This window comes from Crinia signifera, chromosome 1, assembly GCF_055691185.1.
Source record: "Crinia signifera chromosome 1, ASM5569118v1, whole genome shotgun sequence".
In the NCBI taxonomy this organism is placed as follows: domain Eukaryota; kingdom Metazoa; phylum Chordata; class Amphibia; order Anura; family Myobatrachidae; genus Crinia; species Crinia signifera.
Window position 1 is genome coordinate 459,154,806 of NC_139217.1, and position 14,386 is coordinate 459,169,191.

Consider the following 14,386-nt stretch of genomic DNA (forward strand, 5'->3'; position numbering starts at 1 on the left):
GACCCCCCCTGCACACGCCGTTTCTACCTTGCTGTGAAACGGCATGTGCGGTCGTGAAAACAGCGAGGCTCGTGGCAAAATAATGCAGCGGGCTCCCTGCATTAGCCACGAACCTGGCTGTTTGAGGGAATCCTCGCCGTCATCTGACAGCGGGGATTCCCCCAGAGCATTGAATACGGTGAGCAGCTGGCACAGGGGTTAAATGGCGAGGGCCGTTTATTTTTGGCAAGCGCCCGCCGTTTAACGCCGGCCGCATTGAATAGTGCCCACAAACTTGAATTGAACATGAATTCATGTAAATTACATTAATTTGTCTGTATAGAGTGTAACAATTTTAGTTACCTGCAGGTGGCGATGTTTGCTCTTACATGCTCTGAGACCTGTGATTGCAGGGCTACTCTGTGTGTATACTGTGTGTCGCACAATGCCTAGGAGTTTATACTTTATAAGTCCGTTATCTGTTTTATTGTGGATGCTCTCAATGTAACTAGTTCTTGGGTAATAAAGACGTTATATACTTTGCAAGGGATTGCTGTCTAATGATTACATTAAGCTCATACCCTATTTCACCCGGTATCAGTTAGCAGCTGGTTGGTTGGTAGTTTCTCTCTCCCCTCTTTATCACCTTCCAAGGCTTAGTACAACTGTCCCAATGTGTTCAACTACGACCATTGTAAAGACAATAATATACTGGGGGGGCTGTTAGCAAAGTGGGTACTTGTGACTTATCTGGGCGCCCGATTTTCTTCATCGCACCTAAAAATCGCATCAAATTGCATCGCATACAATCAGATTGCATGCGATGCGATTTGACGAGATTTGACGCGATTTTAATATGTAAAGGCACCCAGATGCCTGTTTCATATGTGAAATGGCCCCCCAGACCCCATTTTTAATTGTATACCCACCCTGATGGCTAAATGCCCCCCATTGTTAACGCCACCCCACTATCAACGCCAATCCGAAGCGTGGCGAGCGCAGCGGTACGCGTCCTCCGACCTTTTCATACCCCCACTATCCACGTCGGCGTGGAGTTGATTTTATATAGTGTGGCGAGCGCAGCGGATACCTGTGAAGCCCGCGAGGGGACGCGGATACCTGTGAAGGTATCCACGTCCCCTCGCGGGGCTCGCCACGCTTCGGGCTCGGTGGCTCACTGCGCTCGCCACACTATATAAAATCAACTCCACGCCGACGTGGATAGTAGGGGTATGAAAAGGTCGGAGGACGCGTACCGCTGCGCTCGCCACGCTTCGGATTGGCTTGATAGTGGGGTGGCGTTAACAATGGGGGGCATTTAGCCATCAGGGTGGGTATACAATTAAAAATGGGGTCTGGGGGGCCATTTCACATATGAAACAGGCATCTGGGTGCCTGTACATATTAAAATCGCATCAAATTGCATCGCATGCAATACAATAGCATACAATGCAACGCGATTTTCTCTTCAAGGGAAATCGCGTCAAATCGCATCAAATCGCATGCTTAGGGTACTGGCATACAATTTCAACATCGGGCGCCCAGATAAGTCACAAGTACCGCAAAGTGTTTTGGGATTATGGGACAAAGAACAATACAGCCACTTTATAGACACAGGTAGAACATGAATGTTTCTAGGCAGCCACAAAAAAGACAATACTGTCACAATGGGTAACCCCAGACCCGATCCTGTTGAACTTACCTTCTTATTTTCTATGGACTGGGCAGAAAAACGCACAGGGAAGTTGATATCTGGCTCCCATACGTACAAACGGTGTCTACAGTTCTGAAGCAATACTTCATGTTATGATCTGGAGATGATTCCAAGTTGTCCTCCTTTCTGGAAAGAAAGCATTCTGCTCGTTTGATTATGTCGCTTTCATTTAAGGCAGAAAACAACCACCATATATGGATGTCCATGTGGTGCATTATGGGACTCTTGAAAAGAATATCTATGTTATACACGTCATCTATCTGTCAATGCTGGTTATTTTGGATTTACCTGATTACGGTTACAAAATATTTGTTTATTTTGTATTGGGAAGAATATACAAACTCCACACAGTTAGGGCCATGGTGGAATCTAATCCATGACCTCACTGCTGTGAGGCTGTAACACTAACGATTACACCATCCGGAATGTCCCAGTACAGACCATTTTGCTGGTGCCGGGGCCTAAACGGCAGAGCCTTCCCTCTCTTCTCCCTAGAGGACCAGCAACAGCATTCTTGCTCTACAAATGTAGTAGCCGCCACTGAGAAGCTCTATATGTGTAAACACATGACCACTTGTTACTCCATTCTAAGCCACGCCTGTCCATACTCCATTTATGCATATATATATATATATATATATATATATATATATATATATATATATATATATATATATATAAAAAAGAACATATATTCCTCTCTTTAGAATCATTCAACATTTAACATAAGTCCTATATGTGCGCCCCTATAGTTACCCCTAACTCCTTTCCCATTCTGTGTATTCTCTATGGACTGTGCGATGACTTAGCCCACATTGACCTGTCCTTTTCTGCTTCCAGTGAGATGTGTCTTTGGGATGTGAATGACGGAAGATGTGTAGAATTTACCAAATTAGCTTGTACGCACACTGGTATACAGGTGAGTGTTCCATTATTACATATGAGATGGAAGCAAACCACTGACCAATGTAATATAAATTATTATGTGACATAACCTATTCCTGAATTAGCCCATTCTCCGCAAATGGGGCTGTTGAGTTTTTTCTGTGGGATCCTTGTTTAGGTGAGGTTTAAAGTTTATCTTCCTTTCCTCAGTTCTACCAGTTCTCCGTTGGAACGCAGCGAGAGGGGCGGTTACTGTGTCACGGCCACTACCCAGAAGTCCTTGTTGTGGACGCCAGCAGCCTCGATGTTCTCTACACACTTGTATCAAAGATCTCTCCCGACTGGATCAGCTCGATGAGCATCATCCGCTCGCACAGAACACAGGGTATCTCTAGAAGGCTGTCCGTCGCATGCACTGTTCACGTGGGGGGGGGGGGGGGGGGGGGGGCGGCTAAAGCTTTCCTGTGCTGATTTAGGGGTTGTTCTAAACGTTATTGTTTTCAGACTATTTTGTTAAATATGGCGTTAAGTTTAAATGCTGCATGTGTCTGTCGGCTTCATGTTAACGGATATTTGTTTACTTTCTTTAATGTTGCATCACAGAAGATACGGTTGTAGCGGTTTCGGTCACTGGAATCCTGAAGGTGTGGATTATCACAGCGGAGGTTCACCGCATGCAGGTTAGTGATCATGGGTTTCTGCTACCTGGTACGTCAAATATATACAATCCTGTCCTGATAAATATTATGGAACTAACATTCTTGGCATACCCTGGCAAATCACTGCATTATCAAATCTGCGATTGTAAATGGTGACAGAAATAGTTCACCAGACCTAACCGGGGACACTTGCCATTCAGAGCCCTCAGTCATCTGCGAACCATCATTCAGTGCTTTGTCCAGATAGACGGATCATATTACTCAGTAGCCTTGCTGATATGACAGTGTGCAGGTTATGAATCGCAGAAGGCTGAGCCACACGCTTAGACTTGGCAGGTGTACAGCTCTGGGGGTGCTGGGAAGGTTGCATTGTGATATTCTACAATTGTCAATAGTGCGGATATTGGAATCTGTAGTCGAAGTTGTGGAATGAAGCGGAAGATTGGCATAAGGCACATTCATGAGCTTTGTGAAGTCCTGATTTGATTCTGTGCAGGAGTGGTTATTGCAATGGGTAAGCAGCATCCGGCACTCAAGCTTCTCGAGAACTACACTTCCCCGCCTGCTGTGATGTATAGTTCTGCAGCAGCGGAATAGCTGCATGCGGCCTACACCTACTATTAACTGTAACCTCTATAGCTTGTGGCCAAACCTGTTATCAAGATCTAACATCAGTTCATGTTTCTCAGACAACCAGTGGATCTATAGTAGGGAATGAATGCAGCAGGTTTGAAAATGTGACTGTTAGTAATGACAACAGCTGTGCACCAGCTAGGTGATCAGGGAAATGTGACAGTTAGTAATGACTACAGCTGTGCACCAGCTAGGGGATTCAGGACATGTGACAGTTAGTAATGACTACAGCTGTGCACCAGCTAGGGATCTCAGGACATGTGACAGTTAGTAATGACTACAGCTGTGCACAGCTAGGGGATTCAGGACATGTGACAGTTAGTAATGACTACAGATGTGCACCAGCTAGAGGATTCAGGACATGTGACAGTTAGTAATGACTACAGCTGTGCACCAGCTAGGGGATTCAGGACAAGTGACAGTTAGTAATGACTACAGCTGTGCACCAGCTAGGGGATTCAGGACATGTGACAGTTAGTAATGACTACAGCTTAGTACCAGCTAGGTGATCTGGGACATGTGACAGTTAGTAATGACTACAGCTGTGCACCAGCTAGGGGATTCAGGACATGTGACAGTTAGTAATGACTACAGCTGTGCACCGGCTAGGTGATCTGGGACATGTGGCAGTTAGTAATGACTACAGCTTAGTACCAGCTAGGTGATCTGGGACATGTGACAGTTAGTAATGACTACAGCTGTGCACCAGCTAGGGGATTCAGGACAAGTGACAGTTAGTAATGACTACAGCTGTGCACCAGCTAGGGGATTTGGAAACATGGATCATTGGTAGATCCTGAGGACAGGTTTAGCCAGCCCTGCTCTATTTAGTATGTTTTATGTGTACTTTAATTACCTTCCATTGTTCATGCACAAAAGAACGATCAGATTGCAGTTGTGCACAAATAAATTGAGGTCTGCGAGTAGGGGTGCCAAACCACTGGGCATTGTTTCTATCAATCCCGGGATTGGCATCCAAATAAAAAAAAAAAAGCCCCCCCCCCCCCCCCCCCCCCCCCACACCGGCCGCCCTGCACATTTACTTACATGGGTGGGCGTCCGAGTGCAGTGCAGGGTTGCCCGGTGCATCCAGGTGCATGCATCAGGAGTAGGGATGCGGCAGTGCGGCCTGCGCAGCGTGACCTCTGACTTTCATGCTGCGCAGAGCCCACACTAGGGTCAGGAACATGCTCAATCTAATTCTGAAATCCTGGGGTTGGATACTCCAATCCCGGGATTTGGTCGATCCCTGTCGCGGGATTGGCCACTCTATCTGCAAGTTTGTTTATTGTATGGTCTTGTGTCACCCCTGGTTTTGTTAATCATTCTAGGTGAGTGAAGCTTTGCATACTATTCCTTAGAATTTTTATAATCACACAGTGCCACGTTTTCCTACTGCAGGTACAGCAAGCTTCTGCAAGTAGACATGGTAGATTTGGGATCTTCGGGTGTTTGATCCGAACTGAATTTTAACGGAATTTTAGCAATCCTTAGAATTTTTATAATCACACAGTGCCACGTTTTCCTACTGCAGGTACAGCAAGCTTCTGCAAGTAGACATGGTAGATTTGGGATCTTCGGGTGTTTGATCCGAACTGAATTTTAACGGAATTTTAGCAAAAAAAAATACTCTAAAGCAGGGGTGGCCAACCGGTCCTCAAGATCTACCAACGGTCCACGTTTCCAGATCACCTAGCTGGTGCACAGCTGTAGTCATTACTAACTGTCACATACCCCAGATCACCTAGCTGGTGCACAGCTGTAGTCATTACTAACTGTCACATGTCCCAGATCACCTAGCTGGTGCACAGCTGTAGTCATTACTAACTGTCACATGCCCCAGATCACCTAGCTGGTGCACAGCTGTAGTCATTACTAACTGTCACATGTCCCAGATCACCTAGCTGGTGCACAGCTGTAGTCATTACTAACTGTCACATGTCTCAGATCACCTAGCTGGTGCACAGCTGTAGTCATTACTAACTGTCACATGTCCCAGATCACCTAGCCGGTGCACAGCTGTAGTCATTACTAACTGTCACATGTCCTAGATCACCTAGCTGGTGCACAGCTGTAGTCATTACTAACTGTCACATGTCCAAGATCACCTAGCTCAGTGATGGCTAACCTTGACACTCCAGCTGTTGTTGAACTACACATCCCAGCATGTCCTGCTACAGTTTTACTATTTGACCATGCTAAAACTGATGCAAGGCATGCTGGGATGTGTAGTTCAACAACAGCTGGAGTGTCAAGGTTATGGGCCCCATACAACAGCAATCACAATTAATGGTTTTCCAGATCCAGTGATTTTTTTGGCAAGATAAATGGTTTCTACAATCTATTTGACTTGCCCACACATTACAGATTTATTTCAGTGATCGGCAGATTTTTCCCATCTAAAGATTGCATCTTCATATCTGGAAAGTGGCCATACATCACCTCAATCGATTGTCATTTCAGCTGTTTTACTTCTTTTCATAATTTAAATAGAAGAAGACGAAACTGAAATGCCCACACATATAAAAAAGAACCGCAGATAATACCAGATTATTAAGCATGCTTAAAAACCTGATTCAGCAATCGATTGGCTTTGATTGGGATCGCCATAAGAGGGAGCCCACACATTAAAGATTAATTGTGACAATCATCTCCAGATCTGAGGATTGTCACAATTAATTGCTGATGTATGGGGCCCATTAGCCGTCACTGACCTAGCTGGTGCACACTTGCAGTCATAACTAACTGTCATATGTCCCAGATCACCTAGCTGGTGCACACTTGCAGTCATTACTAACTGTCACATGTCCCAAATCCCCTAGTTGGTGCACAGCTGTAGTCATTACTGTCACATGTCCCAGAGGGCCTAGCTGATGCACAGCTGTAGTCATTACTAACTGCCACATGTCCCAGATCACCTAGCTGATGCACAGCTGTAGTCATTACTAACTGCCACATGTCCCATATCACCTAGCTGGTGCACAGCTGTAGTCATTACTAACTGTCATATGTCCCAGATCACCTGGCTGGTGCACACTTGCAGTCATTACTAACTGTCACATGTCCCAAATCCCCTAGTTGGTGCACAGCTGTAGTCATTACTGTCACATGTCCCAGAGGGCCTAGCTGATGCACAGCTGTAGTCATTACTAACTGCCACATGTCCCATATCACCTAGCTGGTGCACAGCTGTAGTCATTACTAACTGTCATATGTCCCAGATCACCTGGCTGGTGCACACTTGCAGTCATTACTAACTGTCACATGTCCCAAATCCCCTAGTTGGTGCACAGCTGTAGTCATTGCTGTCACATGTCCCAGAGGGCCTAGCTGATGCACAGCTGTAGTCATTACTAACTGTCTCATTTTCATACATGCTGCAGTCATTCCTACTATAGATCCACAGGTTGGCTGAGGTACAGCAACTGCTGGTAGATCTTGAGGACAGATTTGGCCACCCCTGCTCTAAAGGAATCCTAATAACAACCATGTATTTCTTCTGTAGTTTCTGCGCTGCCCTGAGGCTGTAGAGTCACTTCATTCACCATAACCAAGATGTTTGTATCTTTCTTGTAGGACACTGAACCAGTATTTGAAGAGGAATCTAAACCTATTTATTGTCAGAACTGCCAAAGCATCTCTATCTGTGCGTTCACACAGAGGTCCCTTCTGGTCGTATGTGCTAAATATTGGAGGGTAAGGATGAAAAAAAAAGAATAAACCACTAGTTATAAAGGACATCTTGATTTATTATATTAAATTATTTTATTACATATTAAGATCTTTGTATCGGACATCTAATAAGCTTTGTATAGTTGCAAATTCTACTCGCCGATAATTCCTTTTCTTCCTAGAGATCCCATGGCGGCCATGACACTGGGACATTCCCCTCCTCCTCCTAGTTCAGACAGAACCTTTTTCAGTGACGGCCACCTTGGGTATAATAGACTCCACCTCCCTCTCCCCTGTGTCTTTCCAGTGTCTCTGTCATAAAGGTCCGTGAAGAAAACAAATACTTAAGGGAGGGGAAATGATGGCTGCCATAAGCATAGAACAAACGGGACGGAGACCATAATATATGCATGTAAAATGTATTCCCTGAGAGGATTACTTTCCTGACCGAGCTTCATCAGGAACATGATTCCCAAAGTGGGCAGATGACACAATGGGGGAAATGTACTAAGATGTGTATTTTACGTCACATGTGATGTTACTATGGCCAACCAATCAGAATCGACCCCTTATTTATTTACTACCCTCTAGAATAGGCATGGCCAAACTATGGCAGTCCAGCTGTTGTGAAACTACAAGTCCCACCATGCCTTGCCACAGTTTTGCTATTGGGGAATGCTAAAACTGTGGCAAAGCATGCTGGGATGTGTAGTTTCACAACAGCTGGAGGGCCTCAGTTTGGCACGCTCTAGAAGATAGTAGACAGGATCTGATTGGTTGCCCATACCAACATCACATGTGAATTAGAATTTATATCTTCGTAAACGTCCCCCATTTAGTGCATAGTGATTAGTTAAAATTAGACCATGTCGCTGCCTGGCTAATCTCAGCCACCAAAGTTTTTGCACTTCTAGCCAAGGCGGTGGAAACTGCCCGAGTAGAATGTGCCTTCACTATTGGAGGTGCCGCTTTGCATTCTTGGTCGTAAGGAAACAAGATCATGTCTTTAATCCACGGAGAAATCGTCTGTTTAGCCGGAACTAGACCTTTTTCTTAGCACCTTCCGTTATTACAAAAAGATGCTTTGTATTTCTGAATGAACAAGTTCTTTCCAGGTGTATGGATATAGCTCGAACCAGATCTAACATATGCCAGGTCCTTTGCTCTTCATTCTCTGGATTTGAAGAGAAACTTGGTAAAGTGATCTCCTGGTTGAGGTGTAAGGCTGATATGACTTTAGGCAAGAAATCTGGATTCCTTCTCAGGACCACTCTGTCCAGAAAGATAACTAAGTATGGTTCCTCTATCCAAAGGGCCTGCAATACACTCACTCTTCCGGCCAAAGAAGACCACCTTCCATGTAAGAAGTTTAAGCGAAATGTCTGTTAAGGGTTCAAACGGATGATTCGATTGGATATTCAGTACTAGATTCAAGTCCCATGGGGCTACCAAGGATTTCAAAGGAGGATGAATTATTAAAATCTCTTAACCAGCTTCTCTTCTACCAGTCTACGATCCAGCAGAACACGAAAAGTCGATATCTGTGATTTGATAGTAGCAGTTGATAGACTTAACTCAAATCCCTCGCTAACTCAAATCCCTCGAGTAGGAATTGTAATACCTTGGCATTGGGTATTTCAAAAAAGTTTTCCTAGAACTTACCCCAGGCCATAAATCTGTTCCACACTTTGTAGTATGCCAAGGAGGATACATCTTTCCTTGCCTTCAACATTATATCAGCCACTTGACGGGACAAGTCCATAATGTTTCAAAATCTGCCGCTCAACCTCCATACATTTACACAAAATATTGCCAGATCTGGATGTAAAATCGTCCCCTCACACAGAAGGTCTGGTCTGTTGGGTAGACCCCAAGGCTCTTGAGTTGACATCTTGAGAGCATTTGTGAACCTTCTCGGCCAAAGGGTAGGATTGCCAGTACTTCCACCTGACCTTCCCTGATCTTCTTCAGGATCCTGTTTATTATGGGTATAGGTGGTAAGACATAACTGAGGTTGAACTGCCATTGTATCGAGAATGCATCCAGAGCTAATGTTTGAGGATGATAATACTTTGAATAAAAGTTGTTCACCTTCCTGTTGGAATAATAAGCCATTAGATCTACCTCTGTTTCGCCAAATTGCCTCACAATCATTTTGAACACTTCCGCATTCAATTCCCATTCTCCTGGGAGAATCTTCTTTCGACTTAAGTCTGCGACTATGTTCTCTGGCCCCGGAATATATACTGCCGATATGGATAGCCGATTGCTTTCTGCCCAATGCGTGATCTTCTCTGAGGCGGCCATCAGTATTCTTCTCCTTGTTCCACCTTGATGATTTGTGTGGGAGACCACTGTCCCATTGTCTGACATCACTCTCAGGTGGGACTTCTGAATCTTTTCTGTGAGACAACATATCGCTTTCCATACTGCCAGCAAGTCTCTTGCATTTGAGGACCTTTGACTCTCTTCCCAGGACCAAGTTCCTTGAACTAAAACATGGATCATATGTGCTCCTCAACCTACTATACGTGCATCCATAGTTTCTTTAGACTGGAAAATGTCTTAAATCCTCTGTCCACCATCGCACTGATTTTCATGCTTTGGGACTTACGGTGCCCATACACCAGGGCTGGGCAATTGCGGCCCTCCAGATGTTGAGGAACTACACATCCCAGGATGCTTTGCAGTAGTTTTGCTATGTGGCCATGCTGAAACTGATGCAAGGCATGCTGGGATGTGTAGTTCCTCAACATCTGGAGGGCCGCAATTGCCCAGCCCTGCCATACACGGTGCATTTTACAGGCGCTCCCACGCCCATCCCATCGCACAGTTCAAAAAGGATGTGCTGAAAATACTAGGTCCCAATCGCGTTGCGTGCAAATCACATGCCTTCCAGCCGCTGACCGTAGCATCAATACCACTGTCTGACCCTGCAATTCTCACACACCAGAGCCGCCAGACGCCTCCATCCCTTGCTCCGCTGACAACTTATTAGGGTACAGTATTACCAGTGCACTTCTGTAATGAATTAGGAATTTGCAGAAATCCCATTATTTGTAATCCAAATGAAATCAGGAGGTCATGGACGTCAGTGGGAGTAGGGACATCACTTGGTGGCAGATGGACAAATATCATTCAAGTGGCTCAACGCGTTTCCCCGGATGTTTACTGTCCGGCTTCCTCAGGAGCGGATGTTTACTGTCCGGCTTCCTCAGGAGCGGATGTTTACTGTCCGGCTTCCTCAGGAGCGGATGTTTACTGTCCGGCTTCCTCAGGAGCGGATGTTTACTGTCCGGCTTCCTCAGGAGCACTTGCTCCTGAGGAAGCCGGACAGTAAACATCCGGGGAAACGCGTTGAGCCACTTGAATGATATTTGTCCATCTGCCACCAAGTGAGATCTCTACCTACACTGACGTCCATGACCTCCTGATTTCATTTGGATTACAAATAATGGGATTCCTGCAAATTCCTAATTTATTCCAGCTTAAAGGAGAAGACGCCGAATAGGGAGACCATCTATATTTCTATAAAGGAACTATACCTTGGGACTTCATCATCACCCTCTTCTGGTATATTTACTGAAAAACCAGTCATACATCAGATGGTAATACATATTTGAGTATTCATTCAGCAAAGAAAAGCCACTATATGTGGAGCTCCGTATTGTTTAGACAAAACATCTTGTGCTCTATAGCTAGATTATATTTTATATAATGTGTTTTTATATATGTGTATACTAAGAAATTGTTTATAAGTTTTTGAGAAACCGTCTGGTCTATATATTTGTACAGCCAGCGCTGGTACACACCTTTTTCTTTTTTGTCCTATAATTTGGGCTTGACAACCCAGTACCAGCTGCTGTTGATAGCGCACCACTCAAACCCATTTCTTTTTTAGTAATAACACAAGAATTAACCAAGTGTCAAAAAAAGACATCACATAAGTATATCCTATTTTTAATAACAATATAACTGTAAATAAAATTCCAATGCAATACAATTAATGAACATAAATATCAATTCCCTGGAATCAAACAATATCAAAATCCAATTGTTTGAATATTAAATGGAATGTACAAATAGGGTGTTTGCGTCATTATCAACCTCCAATATAATGCAGCTGCATTAGCTCAACGTCCAGTGTATAAGCACAGATTATTATATAGGCAGAAAACTTATTTTATAGGCAGTCCATGCCTTGTCCTGGGCATAGAATGCTTCAGCAGCCGGAAGTGATATTATCCACAGCATTTTTCCACTGTGTTTAGTACATGCGTAACCCAGATACCACTCTTCCTGGGCAATCGAATTAGTCTGATCGAGGCCGGAGCTGACATCCCGCGACTTACATGAAAACTTCTGTGTTTTTCCTGAAACTCCCAGAAAATGTACGGTTAACATCCTCAAACAGCAACTTCCTGTCAAAAATGGCTGAATTTTGTCTCTGTCACCCCTATGGTTCAAGGGAAATAAATGTCCAAACAGGTTTCCTTAACTATAGTTTCTCTTCCTTCCACAAGTAGCTGTTCCAGCAGAAGCATTGTTGCTGGCGCTCTCCAAGTTTAGAACGTGTCCTCTTACTATTTATTTTATGCGATCATGCTAATGTCCGTTATCCGTAACACTCCTGGCTTATTATCTCCTCATATGTTCTCTATCTGTAGTGCTTTTTTTTTTTTTTTTCCTCTGCTGTAGAGTTTTTGCTGGGTTCTTTACACCAAATTTCCCTGACAACCGTTTTCCTTCTCAGTTGAACATAGACAAATTTTGTTGCCACTTTGGATGAATACCGTGTTTCGTGTCGCCACTTCTTTTCTAGGTGTTTGATGCCGGAGATTATTCTCTGCTGTGCTCTGTCCCAAATGAGGATGGTCAGACGTGGACAGGAGGGGACTTCATATCCGCAGATAAAGTTATCATCTGGACTGAAGACGGACAAAGCTATATTTACAAACTTCCAGCCAAGTGAGAGTCTGATTACTGTTTAGTCAAAGCTCCTTTACACATCATACAGGGCGAGATGCAGCAAAGTAAAAAATGTGGCCAAGCCTCAGAAAATGCAGTTTTCGGTGGTTTGGCCACAGCCCCTATATGCACCAAGTCCGGAATGTACTGCCTGAATGCGGTGGGCAACACAATTTTAAAATCAGCCTATGGGCTTCTATCGCACTTCCCCTGCTGTGAGGGATCCAAGCAGATCCTTCCCAGCATCCCCGGTGGCGCATCACTCGACGCATGAGCAGATAAGACTCTGGATGCAGAACCCGGAAGTCCTATCATCGCAAAGGATGTCTCTTACCGCAAGAGCCGTCCTTTGCAGAATTCTTTATGCATACGGTGTTGGTCAATGCCGGTATGCATGCGGAGGCTGGTGGCAAGCATCGCAAGTTTTTTGCAATGCTTGCTGCACCTCGCCCACAGTCTTCTGTTATATGGAGGTTCATATGTAGACACACACAACACCCTTTGTGGCTGTTGTAGTTTTTTTGCCTGTTTGTATGCCTTTCAATCTGTGCCGATTTTTCTGACAGTCGGAAATCGTCACTTTTCATCGATTTTATTTACATTCGACCTATTGGGAATTATAGTCGCAAAATGTGACCTTTTTAATTGTGTGTTTGACTTTAAACTTAAATTTAAACTGAAGCATAACTGTAGTGCAGGGGTTCTCAAATCTCACATACCCCCAAAGGACATGTTTTCAGGATTTTTGTCTGCGCATGTGCAGGCGCCACACATCGCTCCCCCGTGCGAATTTGCGGGTGAGTGAGCGGACCTGAATATAAGGTCCATTATTTCAACAAAAAAATGGGGATTAAAAGTAATCGAGAATTCTAGATCTATGCACAAGGCTCGCTTCCTAATGTTCTCCCAACGTTTCAGCTGTATCCCGGCCAGTGATTCCTTCCGTACTGATGTCGGGAAAGCCTTGGAGAACTCCATCCCCCCTCTGCTGTACAGCGTCCTTCCGGAAGAAGAGAAGAAGGTATGTGGGCTGTCCGTAGTTCTCCCGCTGAACACGGTTCTAGATCTTGCCGACAATAGATGGCTAGCGTCCTTATGTTCTGCATATCTCAGGTCATCTAATGAATGGATCCCTTTAGGATGTATAAACTGATTTATGCCTTTTGTCTTATACGATGAGGAAACCTATTAAAGTGGAACATGCTATTTACTATTTATATCTGTTGCTATATACCATTGACGGTCATGTTTAAAAATGTAGAACTCCTGTCTCCAAGCCTTTTTATGATATATCCTCGTTATAATGGGGCCATTGTACCGGTATCCCGTGCACCTGATGTATTAATGTCTTCTGTCCACAGTACTTTATACATTGTACGCCCTGCAGAACCTGATATAGGACCTGATACCTAGTTCCCGTTACCGTGTCCTATAGAGCTGTGTGAGGGACTTGAACTCTGAGACCAGGGCTAATTCCGTTCCTATAGAACGTTCCTATTAGATCCTAGACTAGAGAGCTGTTATGTCGCCACGCCTCACATGGCTAAAGACAGTGACAGGAAGGGTAATGGCAACTATAACCATCTTTTACAGGCTCCATGCCTGTCTGCACCGTACAAAAGGGAAGCACCGTCAATGGTTCTATAGAGGATAAATGTCTTATTCTTACCCTATGTATCATTCAGAATGCTTAGAGATAGTGGGGAGTCCATGACAAACTCCTGTTGTAGTTTAGTAGATCTAGGTCCCATTGGGGTCTATACGACCCCCCCCCTCCTTTTTGGATTCCAAAATGTGTCCAGCTCTCTATGAGATGTACATCACCTGTGCAAGGTACGTATGCAAATGAGGGAATAGTCCATGGCCCCTGTCATTG

General features: G+C 44.5%; 1 protein-coding gene across 2 annotated transcripts in view; it reads left to right on the forward strand.

The window, feature by feature from the left end:
- WDR7 (WD repeat domain 7) overlaps window positions 1-14,386 on the forward strand; it is a 298,065-nt gene that overhangs the window by 10,828 nt on the left and 272,851 nt on the right. For both annotated transcript variants that reach the window (XM_083155233.1, XM_083155236.1), the window contains exons 4-9: window positions 2,534-2,612; window positions 2,789-2,963; window positions 3,182-3,258; window positions 7,447-7,566; window positions 12,365-12,510; window positions 13,429-13,531. In XM_083155233.1, coding sequence (XP_083011359.1) covers window positions 2,534-2,612; window positions 2,789-2,963; window positions 3,182-3,258; window positions 7,447-7,566; window positions 12,365-12,510; window positions 13,429-13,531 — 700 coding nt within the window. The remainder of the gene's footprint in view (window positions 1-2,533; window positions 2,613-2,788; window positions 2,964-3,181; window positions 3,259-7,446; window positions 7,567-12,364; window positions 12,511-13,428; window positions 13,532-14,386) is intronic.